Genomic DNA, 18,707 nt, shown 5'->3' on the forward strand with positions numbered 1-18,707 from the left:
AATCTGTAGTGACAGGTACTCTTTTTAAAAAAAATTGGGGTCTTTTAGACTCTAGATCTCTCCTCTGACCTTAACGCATCTGACCACACCAAAATTGTTGTGATAAAATACTTTCCCAATTTCCCAATGGCCCTGTTTATTTCTGGCGAAACAGAAGTCATGAAATGCTCATAGCTTCCGGTATCTTAGGCCATAGAGATGATTGGAGCCATTCTCATCTTCAATTAGCTCTATGGTTAGGTAATTGAACCACCGGCTGCACTCTCGGGTTAACCGGTGGGACAGGAGAGCCCGAGAAAAAACGCTGAAGGCGGTGGAATGCGGCGGAAGGCGGCGGTGGGGGTCCCCTCCCACTGCATGTAAAAGCAGTCTAGCGGCCAATTATCCACATTTTTTTACATTGCTTTTACATGTAAGCCGACTGCTGGCTGTAAAAAACGATACCAAGATGATGCCTAAATCTGCAGGCATCATCCTGGTATAACCACTCAAAGTCCAGCAACGTACCAGTACATTGCTGGTCCTTATTTTGCATATAGTGTAGGTTTTTTTTTTTTTTTCATGCAGCCTGTGGGCTGAACGAAAAAAAAGAGAACCTATCAGAAATCAGCACAGGAATAATGTGTAGTATTACCCACCATTAACCGCCCAAACATCCACCCACTTAATTTAATCATGGGTATACGCTACACTATTCCACGTATACCAAAATTGGATTTTAACTGCAGTGCTGAAATCAGAAAATCACCACAGCTGCTGCCAGCAAAGGTATCCATATATGCAGGAGCACAAACGCTGTTTGTGTCAGAATATATAAAATCAATGTGGCAGCCGACGAGTACCTGCAAGAGAAACAGGTCACAAAAGAATGAAAAACAAACAAAGTACAGTAAAAGTACAGTAGGACGAGTAGAAGAACATATAAAATGACTGACACAACAACGGTTTTTGGATACTTTTACTTTTCTTTCTAACTGTTGTTTCTCGATTTGGGACTGCGATTTTCCAGCTTGGGTCTCTCAAAATGTCGATGGACATCCAACATCTTTCGAGACCCTGTGTTTGTGTGCCCTACACTGTGTCGTGCTGTACCCTACACTAAAACTTCACTAGTGTATGGTAGTGCTCGAAACATTCCCCCGATGCAGAGACCAGTTTGGGTAGGGGTACTCGGGAGGACATGTGAAAAATGCCTCTCATGCAGCCGGCTCACTGCATCTGGAAGGGGAAGTTGGGCAGGCATGCCTCCTGGGTACAGGTAGGTAAGGATGATCTCTTCCTGGAATTTCCGGAAGGATCCAGTTCGTCCTGACGCCCTGTATAGGACAAAGGCGTTCAGCATAGCCAATTGGAATAAATAAACAGACACTTTTTTGTACCAGCGTTTGGCTTTACGGGCAACTAAATACAGCGCCAAAAGCTGGTCGTTAAGGTCCACCCCTCCCATATTAAGGTTATATTTGTGGACACAGAGGGGTTTCTCCATAACGCCAGTTGCCGTAGGAATTTGGATCGTCGTGTCTGCGTGAAGGGAGGACAGAACATAAACATCCCGTGTATCCCTCCACTTCACCGCAAGCAATTTGGGTTGGCGGCGATGAATTGTTGTGCACAGATCTGAAAAGATCTTCCGTGAAGAACAGCTCAAAAAAGTTCAGGGGCGTAAAACCAGCTGTCTCCACGTGGATTCCAGGCTGGGCAGTGAATGGGGGAAGTACTGGTGCTGTAGAATCAGTGGGTTGCCAATTGGGATATGCCAGCGCATCAGGGAGGGCACTATGGGCTCTACGGGCCTGTCTTCGAATACACGGTGGCTGCAGGCCACTACTCATGCTAGCCACCGCACTAGCTTCAACTGCACTTATGGGACTCGCCACGTCACCAAGTGTTACTGCAGTGCTGGTTGTACTAGGTCCAGGGTGTACTAGGCCGCTGGCGCTTGCCAGGTCGCCAGAAGGATGAGCGGCACTAGTAACCATACTCTGCTCCATATGAGCACCCTGTGATTCCTGCATCTCAACAACTCCAGAATGGGGTCGGGTACGCCTGGGTCTAACAGGGACCCATTCGTCGTCGGACTATCTGTCAGGGAGCCGCTGCCGTCATCTGGTTTGTATACTGACCCTGATTCTGCCAGTGTAGCTTCCCCATCGCTATCATCTGACATGGCCAGTATACTATATACCTCTTCACCACTGGGTGAAAGGGTTAAACGCAGGTGCTGGCCGGAATCAGTGCTGATCGTGCAAGCACCGCGTTTTGGGAACCCTAAACTATGGGGACGCTAGTATAGTTCTGATCAGATCAGATATTGATCTGTTCAAACACTATACTAGTAAAGGAAGTGTATGTGCGTGTGTGTGTGTGGTAATCAAGGGATTATTTCTAACTATGCGCCGGGGATCTGCGCTTTTTTAGACTGCCACTAACACTAGCTAATGTCACCTCTGTCACTAATGATAGTTATCAGAAAAAAAACTGTACACTATAAAAGTGACACTGTGACAGGGCACGGAAGGGGTTAACTGGGGTGATCAGGGGGGGATCAGGGGGTTAAATCTTTATTGGAGGGGAGGTGGCGGGGACCCTAAACCTCCTTTGGGATAGAAACTAACTCGCTATCGCAAACTCAAGTCACAATCACACTAATACAAAATACAGTAAAAACAGTATATTATTTGTGTATTAGTGTGCAATGTGACAGGGGGGAAAGGGTTAACTGGATGTGATCAGGGGGGGATCAGGGGGTTAAATCTTTATTGGGAGGGGGTGGCGGGTATCCTAAGGATAAAAGGAACGGTGGCAAGCGCTAAACCTGGTCACAAGTCACACTTATACGGGTATATAGAAAATGCTATATACTGTATACAGTGTGTGTTGTGACAGGGGGTGTAGGGGTGATCAGGGGGGATCAGGGGGTTAAATCTTTATTGGGGGGGTGACGGGGACCCTAAACCTCCTTTGGGACAGAAACTAACTCGCTAGCGCTAATTCAGGTCACAAACACACTAATACAAAATACAAAAACACAATATATTACCTTTGTATTAGTGTGCAATGTAACAGGGGGAAGGGGTTAACTGGGGGGATCAGGGGGTTAAATCCTTATTGGGGGGGGGTGGCGGGTATTTTAAGTGAAAAAGGGAGGGCCGCAAGTTCTACACCTGGTCACAAATCACACTTATACGGGTATATAGGAAAATGCTATATACTGTATACAGTGTGTGTTTTGACAGGGGGTGTAGGGGTGATCAGGGGGTTAAATCTTTATTGGGGGGGTGGCGGGGACCCTAAACCTCCTTTGGGACAGAAACTAAGTCGCTAGCACTAATTCAGGTCACAAACCACAATAATACAAAATACAAAAACACAGTATATTACCTTTGTATTAGTGTGCAATGTGACAGGGGGCAGGGGTTAACTCTTTATTGGGGGGGTGGCGGGTATTTTAAGTGAAAAAGGGGGGTCGCAAGCGCTACACCTGGTCACAAATCACACTTATACAGGTATATAGGAAAATGCTATATGCTGTATACAGTGTATGTTGTGACAGAGGGTGTAGGGGTTAACTGGGGGGGGGGGCGATCGGGGGTTAAATGTGCCTATCGAAGTGTAAAAGTGTGTGCTTGTGCAGTTACTTACAGTTAGATGTGCTCTCCTCTCACGCTGGATCCAAAAAGGATCATGGGAGTGGAGGACACATCTTTTCTGAGCCTGTGTTTACATTTCACAGCCTCAGCATGTAATCTGATTGGGCAGAACCGATCTACAGGTCCAGGCCAAAAATGATTGGCCTGGACTTGACGACTGATCGCTTCTGAACCCAATCAAGCCATCGGCAGCGGCGGGGGGGGGGGGGTGCGGGAGCGCGCACAGGACCGGTGGGAAGTGCCAACGTAGACCTACGTTACTTTGCCTGGCCGGGGCTGACTGCCGACGTAGATAGTCATGCGGCGGTCGGCAAGTGGTTAATATGGTAAAGCTTTCTCAGTTAAAGAGGAGTTTTGCCCCCCTCCCCCCCCCCCAGCATAAAATTAAAAGTCAGCAGCTACAAATACTGTAGCTGCTGACTTTTAATATTAGGACAGTTATCTGTCCAGGGATCCTGCAATGTCAGCACCCCAGCCAATTTTCCAATCGGCTCTCAGGTGCTGCTGCCACCATTCATGATAAGGGAACCCCTACTGCGCAGGTGCGAAGCGCGTTGCACTTTCTAATTGGCTCGGTGACGGTGGAGGAAGGAGGAGGGGGGCCGAACTTCCAAGGGACCTCGCCGCGGCATGGTCTCACGGAAGTGGGGACAGGAAAATACAGGTACCTGCTCCCACCTCCCCTCTGAAAGGTGCCAAATGTGGCACCAGAGGGGGGAAGGAAGCAGATAAGAGGCACTTCCACTTTTGGGTGGAAGCTTTAAATAAAGAAAAACTGAAAATTTACTCAATAATCCTGGAGTCAGAAAGATATAATCCTAAATCACTTTTTTAAAGCAATGTCATGTTTAAAGCGGAGCTCCACTCAAAAGTGGAAGCTCAACTTCACTGCTTCCTCCCCACTTTTGGGGGAGCAGATACCTGTCAAAAACAGGTACCTGCTCAAACTTCTGTGTAAAAGCGCAGCAGCGACCTACGTCATTTGTGGAGACACACAGAGGTCCAAGAATACAGCAGGACTAGAAAGAGCAGCGCGACTTGCGCATGCACAGTAGGAAACAGGCTGTGAAGCCGCAAGGCTTCATTTCCTGTTTCCCTTAGTAAGGATGCCAGCGCCTGCACCCGGAGCCGATGGACGGGTCGGCTTCGGGTGCCGACATCCCGGGCTCCCTGGACAGGTAAGTGTCCTTCTATTAGAAGCCAGCAGCTATGGTATTTGAGGCTGTTGACTTTTAGTTGTTTTTCTCCTAAGCTGGAACTCCGCTTTAAAAACTTTTGCAACCAGTCGTTGGGATCTTTACCTATTCTTCACAGCAACATTCTCTTGTTAAAGGGTTTGTACAAATGTAATATGTACAGTACAGTTGGTTCTCACCTTTCCTATCTAGCCTGCTTTTTCGTTTTGGTTTGGAAGCCATGCTCCCATATGGGGGATCACTTAAATCAAGTCAGTGGATCAAAGAACCAAGTCCAAACAGGAAAATGTTAACTAAAGCAGCTTACCAGTCCTTAGATGTGGTAGCTGCATTTGTTTTATTTTTTCAAGCTCTTGTGCCACAATAAAGCCACACTCATTTTTTGCCACAGGGCACTGCGCAATCTGAATTTTATCTCTGCAAGAATTTGTCTCTTTTTCCGAAGTATGAGATTTTATGTAGTACCATATACATTAGTTATGTGTAATGGTGTGTATCCCATTACTTGTGGGTATCCACTTCAGCCAAAATTGTACCCCTCAGTGCCTCTGCAGAGCCAACAGATGCTACCCTGAGTAGCTGCCTTCCAGCAAGAGTTACCTGCAACCTCTTCTGCTGAAGAAATGTATGACATCTGCCCGCCATCCTTCAGCCTTCTCTGCCATTCACAGAGCTTGTCTTACAATCTTACAATTCTTTAAATAGGGGCAGCCCCCCCCCCCCATTCACAGAATGAAATGTATTGTGAGATTGTAGTAATACAAGTTGGAGGGAGTAGAAGATGATGAGTGACACATCTTTTCTCTGTAGCAGAGACTGCAGTTCACTCTCACAGTGCTGCAAGACAGTCACTAAGGTCAATACCTGTCTGCCCCTTTGAGGCAATGCAGGGAAGTTTTTCAGCAGAAACAAATACCTGCAGGTAATAGGATACAAACTATTACACTTTACACATGCATATTGTGCTGTGCCACCCCCCCCCCCAAAAAAAATATATATATCCTCAGCTTTTAAGCTCCTCTCCCTTTTAACTAATCTCATTTTTTTTTTAAACTAGCAAAAGTCCCAGTTACTTAAAAACAAAATGGTCCAAAATTCTATGTTATTGGGGATTCAAAAACTAAAGAGCCCTGACGTCTGGGGTACACCAAACAAATACAGGTTGCAAAGAAAATACAGTGAAAGCAAGTCAGCACAAACTACATTGGGTACGGAAAGTATTCAGACCCCCTTAGATTTTTCACTCTTTGTTATATTGCAGCCATTTGCTAAAATCATTTAGGTTCATTCTTCTTCCTCATGAATGTACACATAGCACCCCATACTGACAGAAAAACACAGAATTGTTGACATTGTTGCAGATTTATTAAAAAAGAAAAACTGAAATATCACAGGGTCCTAAGTATTCAGACCCTTTGCTGTGACACTCATATATTTAACTCAGGTGCTTTCCATTTCTTCTGATCATCCTTGAGATGGTTCTACACCTTCATTTGAGTCCAGCTGTGTTTGATTATACTGATTGGACTTGATTAGGAAAGCAACACACCTGTCTATATAAGACCTTCCAGATCACAATGCATGTCAGAGCAAATGAGAATCATGAGGTCAAAGGAACTGCCTGAAGAGCTCAGAGACAGAATTATGGCAAGGCACAGATCTGGCCAAGGTTACAAAAAGATTTCTGCTGCATTTAAGGTTCCTAAGAGCACAGTGGCCTCCATAATCCTCAAATGGAAGACGTTTGGGACGACCAGAACCCTTCCTAGAGCTGGCCGTCCGGCCAGCTCTAGGTATCCAAACTCCAGCTAACACAATATAAACAGTTACAGCAAACATCTGTTCCCTTTTAGGATAAAGGTTGTACATAAAAGTTGATAACCTTGTCAGTGGTAACTTTGACTGCCAGGTTTGTACGTTGTATGGACCTGACAACGGGGGGTTTATTCACAATCCAGTGGTGTCAACCACTGGGATTGTGTGTAAATCTGACAAGCAGACTCTTGCCACCCGATTGCTTCCACACCCCCCCCCCCCCGATAAAGTGCGCCCAGTGCATGTACCCCCACCATGTATCCTAGGCTCTGCTTGCCCATCAGCGGGCCCAGGACTGTCATAGTGGGTAAGATGATTTCCCTCCTGCTTACCTGCATAGCCTTCATGATGCTATGGGGGGGGGGTGGGGAAGCTGAGCAGACTTGCGTCTGCTCTCCTCCCCATCTTGTTGCTGACCCAGAAGCAACATGCTTTGAAATCACTCCCGGTACCGTGTCAGTGTCCCAGGCCAGCTGGGCTGGGAAAGAATGTAATGCAATGTAGCACAGGCAAGACATCCAGGGTCTTTTAGACTCTGAATGTCTCCCTAAAAATAACCAGTCACCAAAAAATCTCTCTTTTTACGAGCCAGGTTTTGCCAATGTGCATCATTCTAAGTTTTTAAACTTAGGAGAAAAAGGAGGTCAAAGTATAAGCGAGCCAACCAGTAAAAGTGAAATGTATTGTTTTTTTTCTTTCATTTTTTTATTGACACCCCTAATAAAAATTTAACATGCATCAACTAAATATAGTTATTATAATTTGTAAATATCACAAAAGAACACAAAGATATTACAGAACAAGTTTCTTTTTAATCTGGCTACTAGTAAAACATGGTCTTTTATTTTTGGCTGTAATAGCACAAACATAAAATCAGTGAATTACCATGTTCTTTTTTTATAAAAATATTGTTTTTTTAACATACATATTTTACATCACAATGCAGGACCTATTAAATAATTTTATGATTTCATATTAAGCTTCAGGTTTATCAAGGTATGTGTTTTTTTTTTTTTGTTATTTTACAGAAAGTGTTCTGCGTTTGCAAGTGGATTCCTGAGAAAACAAAGAACCAGCCGTCTGTACTCCCACGTTCGTTCCGTTCACAAGTACATACCTCGAAGAGCTGTACTATATATACCTGGAAATGATGAAAGAAAAATCCAAAAAATACCTACTCTCAATGTAGACTGTGCAGTGCTAGACTGTGAAGATGGTGTAGCTATCAATAAAAAGGTATGTAGTTAAATATTGTTTTAATAGAAAAAGATCTTTTGGCAAAGGTTGAGTCAAAATATTTAAAAAAAAAAAAAAATCAGTTGCTTTATAGAAACTTCAGTGTTACAGAAAAGGTGTGAAATGGTCATTATCAAGGCTAGCATTTTCCACAAAAAGGTGTCGTACAGTTCAAGGGTCTGAAATGGCATGGCCCATATGTGAATATGTTTGTTTAAAGAATATTGATAGTTTTACTTTGCAAGTGAAAGGAAAGTCAAATTTCACTTAGAGGGGCTCGTGCAGTAATAAGGAAATATTCAAGGTTTCTTATAGTATTTACCCTACAATTGCTCAAGAAACTAAGTGTGTCAAATTTTTTGATGGAAAGAAGTATGCAGTGGGTTACTATATAGTGAGAGATCCTCAACATATGGACAATTTATAATGATGATTAGAAAGCTGGATCTCTGGTATGTTAAAATGATCATGTAGTACATTAGCCAGCTGCTTCATGGTGAGAATGTAAAGCAAGGGAGAAAAGAGCAGCCTTGGCAGATTCCATAGCAGATCTGTTTAAACTCTAAAAGGAATTGATTGGCAAAAATTCAAACAGAGGGATTGTGATAAAGGGCTAGTATTTTTTTGGAGAAAATTGGGGTCCATTCTGATTTGGCATAGGGTCTCTTGTAGAAATCTCCAATCCACTCTATCAAATGCCTTTTTTGGCATCATTAGAAATATAGCAGGCAGGGATCTTCTGACTTTGGGCATGTTCCATCAAAGATAATGTTTTATAGCCTTCCTGGTCTAGGTGGATGAGATCAGGAATACGTGGCTTGAGCCTATTAGCATTTTTTTTGGAGTATACTTGTATCTCAGCGTTTTTTAGAAAGATGGGTCTACAACCACTGCACAAAGAGGAATCTTTACCAAGATTTGGAATACCTACAACATTAGCCCCAGCGTCTTCAGTGGGAAATGGGTAAGTGCAGTGCTGTATTCTGGCCTAGGCCAACAAGGCCCAGGCCTAGAGTGGCACTTTGCAGGGGGGCAGCAAAAAAGCCACCCCCCCTCTACCTGAGACTCTATTGGCCACTGGGTGCTAGAGCCGCCTTTATCATCCCCCTCTTTCTTACCCCCCCTCTCTCTCACTCCCATCCCCCCTCTCTCTCACCCCTCCTCTGTCTCTCCCCCTCTCTCTCAGCCCTTCTCTCTCACCCCTCCTCTCTCTCTTTCACCCTCTCTCTCACCCTCCTCTCTCTCTTACCCCTCCACTCTCTCCCCTCCTCCCTCTCTCTCACCCCCTCCTCTCTCTCTCACCCCTCTCTCTAACCCCCTCTCTCTTTCTCTCTCATCCCCTCTCTCTCACCCCCTCTCTTTCTCTCTCATCCCCCTCTCTCTCTCCTATACTCCCCCTTCTCTCTCTTATCCCCCCTCTCTCTCTCTCAGCTTCCTCTCTCTCCCTCTCACCTCCTCTCTCTCCCCCTCTCTCTCAACCCTCCTCTCTCACCCCCCCCCTCTCTAACTCTCTCTCTCTCTGTCACCCCCTCTCTCTGTCACCCCTCTCTCTCTCACCCCTTCTCTCTCTCATCCCCCTGTCTCTCTCATCCCCCCTGTCTCTCTCATCCCCCCTCTCTCTCATCCCCCCTCTCTCTCTCATCCCCCCTTTCTCTCTCATACCCCCTCACTCTCATACCCCCTCTCTCTCAGTAATACTGTTTTTGGTATAAGGAGTCCTAGCTACCAATTTGCTGGAGTTGTCTAAAGAACCATAGAAAAAAAGAGTGACTTCTAAGGCAGAGTCTGTATGTTAGTAAATGTTAAAGCGTAACTCCACTTTTGTTGAGAAAAAAACATTCCCCTCTAGGTGATCTATGTACATTGCAAGAATTATAACAACCTTTGTTATTTTGAATAAATCATTGTTTGTTTCTCTGTGCTCCTGTGCTAAGTCAAATGGGAGTGGTTTCGTAATTGTCTATCAGCTGTGGCAGCTGCGGGGCTCTAATGAGGAAATCTGCTAGGCCTGCATCCCTTTAGACGTGTTTCTATTGGGAGCATCTCACCAAAAATTACATTTTTATTGCAGGGGATGCCAGAAATCTGACTTGTATCTTAAGCAGACTTTTGGGAAGATTGGTCAGCCAATCACACAAGCAGGAAATTATTTTTCTGGGGTGTGATCAGTACACATGCTGTGTACAGAACAGTTCCAGATAGCCATATTGCATTGCAATTTCAGAAAATACAACAGCTGCAGATTGAAAAGGAAATGTCATTTTTAATAACATTCAATTGCAATATGATTTGTGTCGAAATTGTATACACTATGTTGTTTTTTCTTTATTTGCTATTTGTTTTTCCCCACTAAAGTGGGGTTACCCTTTAAATAAATACTGCTTTAGTAGTAAAAGGAGTAATGGTCTCAAATATTTCAAAGGTACAAGATACATCTTGCAAGGGATCATCCTTTAGTTTCCAAGACGATGCTTGCTTCATAAGTTCAAATAGAATAAGGGTCACAAAGAGAGGAGCATGGTCGGACTGTTAAATATCGCCTATAGAAGAGATGGGTTGGAATGTCAGGACGTATTGACTGATAAATAAAAGGGTTAATTTGGTTATGGGTAATATGTGCAGGGGGAAAACGGTATTAACCCTTTCAGTAGGATGGGTGATCCTCAAGAAGTCCAAGTGATGATGGCACAGAAAATATTTAAGTCTCTTTATTTGGGATCTGGAGAGAGAGCTCTTTCCCACTAAGGAGTCCAGGTTAGGGTCAATCACACCGGGTAAAATCCTTTCCTAATATGATAACTTCTGCAAAGTTCAAATGATTCCTGAGGTATTGAATACTTGACAGAGGTCTTGGTTAGGAATGTACAGATTCGCAAGCATATATTGTTTTCCATCAAGTTGGATTTTGACAAATAAAAATATGCCCTCAGAATCTGATTTTATCTCAAGCAGTTGATGTGACCTCTCCAATGTTTGCCTTTATCTAATCTCTGTATAACAGTCTAGAGGGGTCCAGGCTCATGGGTCCAAGAACCCTAAAGGTCTTTTCATTAAGAATCTTAGTAGTGGGAAAATAGGGAATTGAATATACCCCAAAATGTGGGAATTAGCTTCTACTGGCCTTTGGCTTCTGAAAGGCCTAGAATTCTAATATGTTTTTTGCATTTACAATTTTCAGAATAATCAATAGCATAATTGTTTTAAAACATTTGTTATATAGCAGTTGTTATATAGCATAATCTGTTCTGCAGGCAGTGGCTTTGTTGCATTCACCTGAGTCTACATTGCAGTCACCATTCGGGGAAACTGGCTTCCCAGAGCAGAGATTTATATTTGGGTGTCAGACAGTTCTCCATAATGTTCCAATCATTTATGGTAGGTTGTGAGTGACTGTAGGCTTGTAAGTCCTGAGAAGTCATCGAGGAGAGGTCCAGAGATGATCCCACATGTGATTCTGAAGTGTAGTGCAGAGCTAGGGTTCCCAGGCTCCCAGGAAGTAAAGAGGCAGCCACTAGCTTGTGCACAGTAGAGGGATGGTGAAAAAAGGTTTTGGATGCCATTGTGGGTTACAATCTGTCGTCTCAAGGTGTACACAGAAGATTTCTGTTTCTTGCATTTCCCCATCGCGGGTAGGCAAAAAAAATAGCTTAAGGTAAAGTGCTGGTATAGCTTTCTGCCCATAGCAGCAAAAAAGGGTGATGGAAGCATTCATTCCCTATTTAAATTTCTTGATATTAGACATGGGGCAGTGAGTTTAAATTATCTCTAATTTATTACTTTGGAATAGGTATGCCACACTTGAGTGTCGAAGTGACTGGTTTCTTAAAAGCAAAAGGAAATGTATACATTTTTTACAATTATTTGTAAAATGCAAAGAAAAAAGTATTTTTCTTAGTCTTACATCACAGGACACAGGGTATTTTATACTCGTGACTACTTAGATTACGCTACCACCTACAAATGAATGGACATTGGCAAAAAATAAAAAAAAAAGGCAGGATCCCCGCTCAAGCATATTCCCTCTCAGCTCAGCAAAGCCTCCGTTTTTTTGCTAGTGTCCTTAGGTGATGGATGTGCCTCTGGAGCTCCTCTGAAGATTATTTTAGTGGGCTTATGTTCCTGGCCTATTCTGTACATGCCTACTGGGGAAGGGAAAGGCTTAAAAAGAGGTGATGTACTTTCCACTTACACTAATAAAAAACACAGGATTGCCTTCTTTATTATTTGTAACGCCAAATACCTCATGTATGTCATTACCTGTCAGTTGTGCCCCATTCAATATGTTGGTAGCACCACCCGTAGGCAGAGAGACTACACGTGACCGGTGGAGAGCCAGAACCACATTGTTGAGGAGGGATAAGGACTGCTCAGTGGGGATCTAGGATTGAAAGATCCGGTCTCATAATGAGTTTGCCTGGCCATGAGAGTGGTGGGCAATGCTATGTGGTGAGTGGCCATTTCATTGGGATTGGTGCCATGGATCGGTGGTGCAGTGTGATGTGTTTCCTTTCCATGGGAATATACAGTGCCTTGCGAAAGTATTCGGCCCCCTTGAACTTTGCGACCTTTTGCCACATTTCAGGCGTTAGCTGTATTGCCTGTTGTATCTAATTCTCTCGCTTGCTGTATGGACTGTCATTTTTTTTATATGGTTTTGTGGATTAAAATAAAGGTGATTTTATTGGAGTGTGGCCATCCAGACATTTCTTCATTACTCCAAACTTTCTGCTACGTGTAGGGCCAGCACTCTTTGCTTGTTCAGTATAAGTAGAACCTTAAGGGTGAATACCTTGAGTGGTGTACTACTTTGCTTTGAGAGGCTTAATCTGAAATAGTTGCATATGGTCCTAATGCCAAGAGGGGGTGCGGACCCCACATAAAAGAGCAGGGAGGGTCAGTGAGATTACCAATCAACACCAATCCTGCAGGCAGTTATCTCCCTGGTACCTGATATCCCGTGGCCTTGCTGGCAGGGCGATCTACTGATCCATAGCAATGATCCTTTGAAGGGAAGTAGAGTCCTTGATCGCCCTGCAGACCATATCTACCATGAGGGGGGAAGATTGGGCATATGGCTCTGCATATAGGAATGGTTAGTGCTTCAATAAATGGATGTGTGTGGCAGTCCCTCTGTGTTCCCTGTTACTGGTGCTATGGCCAGTGTGTGCATGGGCTGAAGTATTTCACTGCCATAGCGGTGTTCAACAGAGTTCATCCCTTTAAGAGCCATTTTGTGTTCTCCTAGACAGTGATCACATGTTTGTTCAGCAGCAGTGCATAGCTCCAGCACACCTCCAGCTTGCCTCTAGAACTACTGCAGCACAGGTCCAGTTCAGCAGATTATGAAACGTGTTGCAGGGTTACTTTGCTACTTACTGAGTTTGCCCTGCAATGGCTCTTTTAAAGGTCAGTTAAGATTTGAATCCCTGCCCTTGTTTGGTATTTCAACTGTTTCAGGGGCACAGTAATTTGGTTGATTTGTGTCTAGGGAAACATTTTTTCTGGTATGCGGGATCAGCTCTAAGGGGGTCCTCACAAGTTTAGAACACCTGGGATACAAACATGGGCACTCTGGTGGGATGACATGTCAGAGGAACATTCAAATTCACTTCTGCAAGAGTTCTTTGAATCAACAGATTGGAATGTATTTGCACAGGATGCAGACTTAGAGGAATATGCTTCATCTGTTCTAGCTTATATTCACTTTTGCATGGAGATGTTCCTGGTTACAAAAACTATTGAGGTATTCCCAAATCAAAAGTCATGGTTGGATGGTAACGTAAGGGTTCAGCTTAGAGCAAGAGATGTGGCCCTAAGATTAGGTGACCCTATGGCCTATAGGAAAGCCCGGAATGAATTAAAGGCATTAAGGAGGTTCAGTGTAGATATAAACAGCGCATTGAATTTTATTTTGAAAATCAAAATTTTTGTAGCATGTGGAAGAGAATTAAAGCAATGGTAGTCAAGCAATTTAGCAATATACAGGTTTGTAAAGTGCTCCCTGACACTTTAAACCAATTTGTAGCTCGCTTTAAGGGTCAAAATCGGAGATATGAAACCCATAGGAAAGAACTAGTGGAGGGCGACCATTTATTAGTATTAAAAACACATGAGGTCAGGTCAAATTTGAGAAAGATTGACATCAGAAAGGCAGAAGGACCAGACGGGGTGTCAGGCCATATACTAAGGGGATGTGCAGACCAGTTAGCAGGTCCCTGAAGCAGGCTGCAGTACCTTCTATTTTTAAATCTACTACTATTGTCCCAATACCTAATCATCAATCAGCATTAACATGCTTAAATGATTATGGTCCAGTTGTCCTAACTCCTATCATCATGAAGTGTTTTGAGAGGCTCGTATTATAACCTCTTAAGGCAAGCATTCCTGTGGATCTGGATAAGTATCAGTTTGCCTGTCGTGCAAACAGATCCACAGATTATGCAATTTCTATTGCATTGCATACTGCCTTGACACATCTTGAGCACTCAAACACATATGTTAGGATGTGAGTCATTGATTTTTAGCTCAGCATTTAGCACAGAAGTCCCTGACAAATTAGTGAAGAAGTTGAAAGCTTTGGGCCTATGTCCATTGCTGTGCTCATTGTTAGGAAATCCATAATCCAACAGGCCACAAATCGTAAGAATTGGAGATCGGGTGTCTAATACTATTATTTTGAATACAGGGGTACCGCAGGGATGTGTGTTAAGTCCAGCCCTGTTTACATTGTTTACGCATGACTGCACTCCCATACATGCATCTAACACTATAGTGAAATTTGCTGATGATGCCACTTTAGTGGGACTCGGGATACGAGATGATGATGAGACAGCTAATAGTCAGGAAATTCAACATTGGGTTGAGTGGTGTGGAGAAAATGATTTAATACTCAGTATTGCAAAAACTAAAGAAAAAATAGTGGATTATAGAAGATCAAGAAAGACCAATTATTGCCCGGTGTATATAGGTGGTGAGGAGGTGGAAAGTATGGACACTATTACATTTTTGGGAGTGCATATTACAAGGGAGTTGTCACGGTCTCAAAATACTTTTTTTCTAGTGAAAAAAGCGCAGCAGATAAAACAGGCGGTATTGCCTATAAGGCTTCTGGTAAATTTCTATCATTGTACCATTGAGAGTATTCTTCTCCACTGTGCTTAATGTGGTATGCCAGCTACAGGGCGGAGGATAAGAAGTGCCTGTCTCGTGTGGTGAAAACAGCACAGAGGATCATAGGAACGGAGCTACCGAATTTGGACACAGCATATGCCAGTCGATTAAAAAAGCGGGCAAAAGCTATTAGTTGTGACCCAACCCACCCTGGTTACAGTGTGTTTTATTGCTGCTGTAAAGAGTATCCTGATAAATGTTGTATGTATACAATGACAAGTATATATCTATATATGAGGAGGAGGAAGCCATTGAGAATCAGGAATCCCTTTGGATTCCTCACAGCTGTCCCAGATAGTCTATAGTAGGCTTCCTGGCAAACACAGTGCTTGCAAATTTGAGGTTACCTCTTCTGGAGTTATCTTCTTCCAAAGTCACTGAATTTTCATCCTAGCAGCTTAAAAATCCCAAATCCTTTCCTGTGCATCCTCAATGAAGGAAGTAATGTATGTTGATTGCTGATATGCTGACACAGAGAAGTTTGATTCTCTGGCTGTTGAACCAGCTATTTTTTACTTGAATAGGACCCTGACATTCATGGGTCCTGGTCTCTGAATATGCCACAAATAAGTGTCCCTCTTTGAGGCATCCTTCCCTCTATTGGGAGCGAAACTGCAGCCAGCAGTAGGAGTTGGCCAAGCCATCAAATTTTAAGTAAAACATTTGCTTTATTCCAGAAAATCAGACTCATGGTATCCTGCCATATGGCAGCTCCTGGAAGATTGTGTGAGAGCCTTGAATTTTTTGGTGGATGTCTTTAAAGACTTCATACGACAGCTTTCCCAGTTGGGTGCCATATCGATATTTGAAGGATCTCATGAGTGCTGGTCAGTGAAATTTCTCTGAAAGGAGCATAGAAACATAGAATGTGTCGGCAGATAAGAACCATTTGGCCCATCTAGTCTGCCCAATATATCTGAATCCTATGAATAGTCCCTGGCCCTATCTTATATGAAGGATAGCCTTATGCCTATCCCATGCATGCTTAAACTCCTTCACTGTATTTGCAGCTACCACTTCTGCAGGAAGGTTATTCCATGCATCCACTACTCTCTCAGTAAAGTAATACTTCCTCATATTACTTTTAAACCTTTGCCCCTCTAATTTAAAACTGTGTCCTCTTGTGGTAGTTTTTCTTCTTTTAAATATGCTCTCCTCCTTTACCGAGTTGATTCCCTTTATGTATTTAAGAGTTTCTATCATATCCCCTCTGTCTCTTCTTTCTTCCAAGCTATACATGTTAAGGTCCTTTAACCTTTCCTGGTAAGTTTTTTCCTGCAATCCATGTACTAGTTTAGTAGCTCTTCTCTGAACTCTCTCTAGAGTATCTATATCCTTCTGGAGATATGGCCTCCAGTACTGCGCACAATACTCCAAGTGAGGTCTCACCAGTGTTCTGTACAGCGGCATAAGCACTTCTCTCTTTCTACTGCTTATACCTCTCCCTATACATCCAAGCATTCTGCTGGCATTTCGTGCTGCTCTATTACATTGTCCTCCCACCTTTAAGTCTTCTGAAATAATTACTCCTAAATCCCTTTCCTCAGATACTGAGGATGCCTCCCTTTGAGGGCAAGTGCTTGTTTTGACTCTTCTCGGATGCCTTCATTCAGAAGGTGAGTCTGGGTAAAAGCGCACTCTTAGAAGAAGGTGAAGATGACATACCATGCCAAAATTATTACCACCGGTACCAAGCACCAAACCTGCACTGACTGTATTTAAAAATACATTTACTGATTTTCAATGAATGCATAGCTGCATTAATTAACCTTTCCAGTCTGAAGTTTTACCAAACTCGTCAATAATGTTAGGCTGCGATTTTTACTCAGTACAACAAACATAGACTTCTTGTCCAGAAAAATCTTTTAAAGTCCATTTTGAAAAAAGTCAGCATTCTTGATTGTAAGCCTAAAACAACGTTGGTATCCATAGTGCTATGCATTATTTGGTTGTAATGTCAGACACTAGTACAGGTTTGATGATCGCGAACACACAATGTTTATACTTTTTAGTACTATACTAGCACAGCTTATTAGTGTGGAAAAAAATATTATACTGTAGATGTAAGAGAAGGAAACCAGTAACGATTCTAAACTATAGAAATGATCTACCTTCATTTGCCATCAATGATGAGCATTTCAAATTGGGATTAATAAATGCAAACAAGGCTTAATCTGTTTAAATTTTGCTTAATCTTCCTAAAATGTAAACAACATTTGTGATGCCTTTGAGATGGAAAATGATTGGACTCCTGAGACACTACTTATCCTGTTCAACATTTTCATTTCACAACTTCAAAGTGAAATTTATATATTTATAGAGGGTGTTAAGTGTAGCTAGATGGAATTTGTTTCTTGGCTGTTTAGTTAAAACCAACAGGGATTAAATTAGAGTTTATAGCTCTTGGTAAAATGTATATTTTCCCTACTGCCAAATAAGATTTTAGATCACTGAAAACCTAATCCTATTACTATGTTGATAGATGCAATGACATTACATTTTACACATTTTTATGGATTAACTGCAAATGTATTAATAATGACTGTTTTCTATTCGCCCATCAAAAGTGACAGTAATTGACACCATAAACTACAATACATGGTTTCTCTTAGTTGGCAGCATAGTAAAATGGCCCTGTGTTTTCCACCTGACAAACCTAAACTCAGGGGACATAATATTGTATTGCAATTATGGAAATGTGAAACAGTGAAACAAATAAGACTGCCACAACCTGCCATCACTGCCACAAGCAAAATCTAACAAGGGGAGCAAAAAAAATATAATCTTTGTTATTCATTATATAATGAAACCTCTATGAAGAAACAAAAAGAGTTGCTTTAAAACCTCATTTGTGATATTAGTTTTCAAAAATACCTGTATAATGGATTTTTTTATCTGGACAAAAACAGTTTGAATGACCCCCCCTTTATGTATTTTTACACAAAATGAGGTTGAAGGATTGTAAGAGGTGCATGAAAGTCAGCCAGCCCCCAGTTTGATGTACTCACCTTCCAGTCTGTCACCAACCAAATAAGACCTGTCTCTTGGTACAAAGAACAGGGGTTTAGTTGACACACATTTGCAAACGCATGTGAAAGCTGCAGAGCCACGTCACGGCACCCTGTTTAAATCTGCAGTCCTACACTCTTAATTTAGTGTCCTCACACTGGAGGCACATGGCCGCTAATGGGTGGATGGGGAACAGGTGAGAGGGAGACAGCCCAACCTCCCCCAACCCATCCCCATGCACGACTGGCTATTGTCTCAAAAAGTTCAAATAATTAGGTTAAAATATAACCACGGTGCAAACTGGAGAAGACCAGCTGAAAAGCATTACACCTCCATCCCCTTGGTGGATGCAGTATATGGATAGGAAGGGATTTTATATATGGGGCATGGCCTGTAAAGCACACTGCCTTTGAAATCCCTTATTTCCTTTGGGACTTTATATGAGACAAGCAGGTCATGCTATTGGTCTCCATCCCTGTATACGGAAAACACTGGGGTCAAATCAAAAACTGCATCCACCAAAAACGCACGAAAATCGCACGGTGGGACTTTAGATGAGGCACCAAGCTGTAAGCAAGGCGTCTCCATCCCTGGTTGCTTTAAACATATTGGACTAGGTGGGACTTTAGAT

General features: G+C 42.8%; 1 protein-coding gene across 1 annotated transcript in view; it reads left to right on the forward strand.

Annotated features, from left to right (window-relative positions):
• CLYBL (citramalyl-CoA lyase) overlaps positions 1 to 18,707 on the forward strand; it is a 601,457-nt gene that overhangs the window by 371,289 nt on the left and 211,461 nt on the right. The window contains exon 2 of the mRNA XM_082244507.1: positions 7,690 to 7,897. Coding sequence (XP_082100633.1) covers positions 7,690 to 7,897 — 208 coding nt within the window. The remainder of the gene's footprint in view (positions 1 to 7,689; positions 7,898 to 18,707) is intronic.

The sequence above is a fragment of the Pelophylax lessonae genome (assembly GCF_965119305.1).
Source record: "Pelophylax lessonae genome assembly, chromosome: 2".
Lineage (NCBI taxonomy): Eukaryota > Metazoa > Chordata > Amphibia > Anura > Ranidae > Pelophylax > Pelophylax lessonae.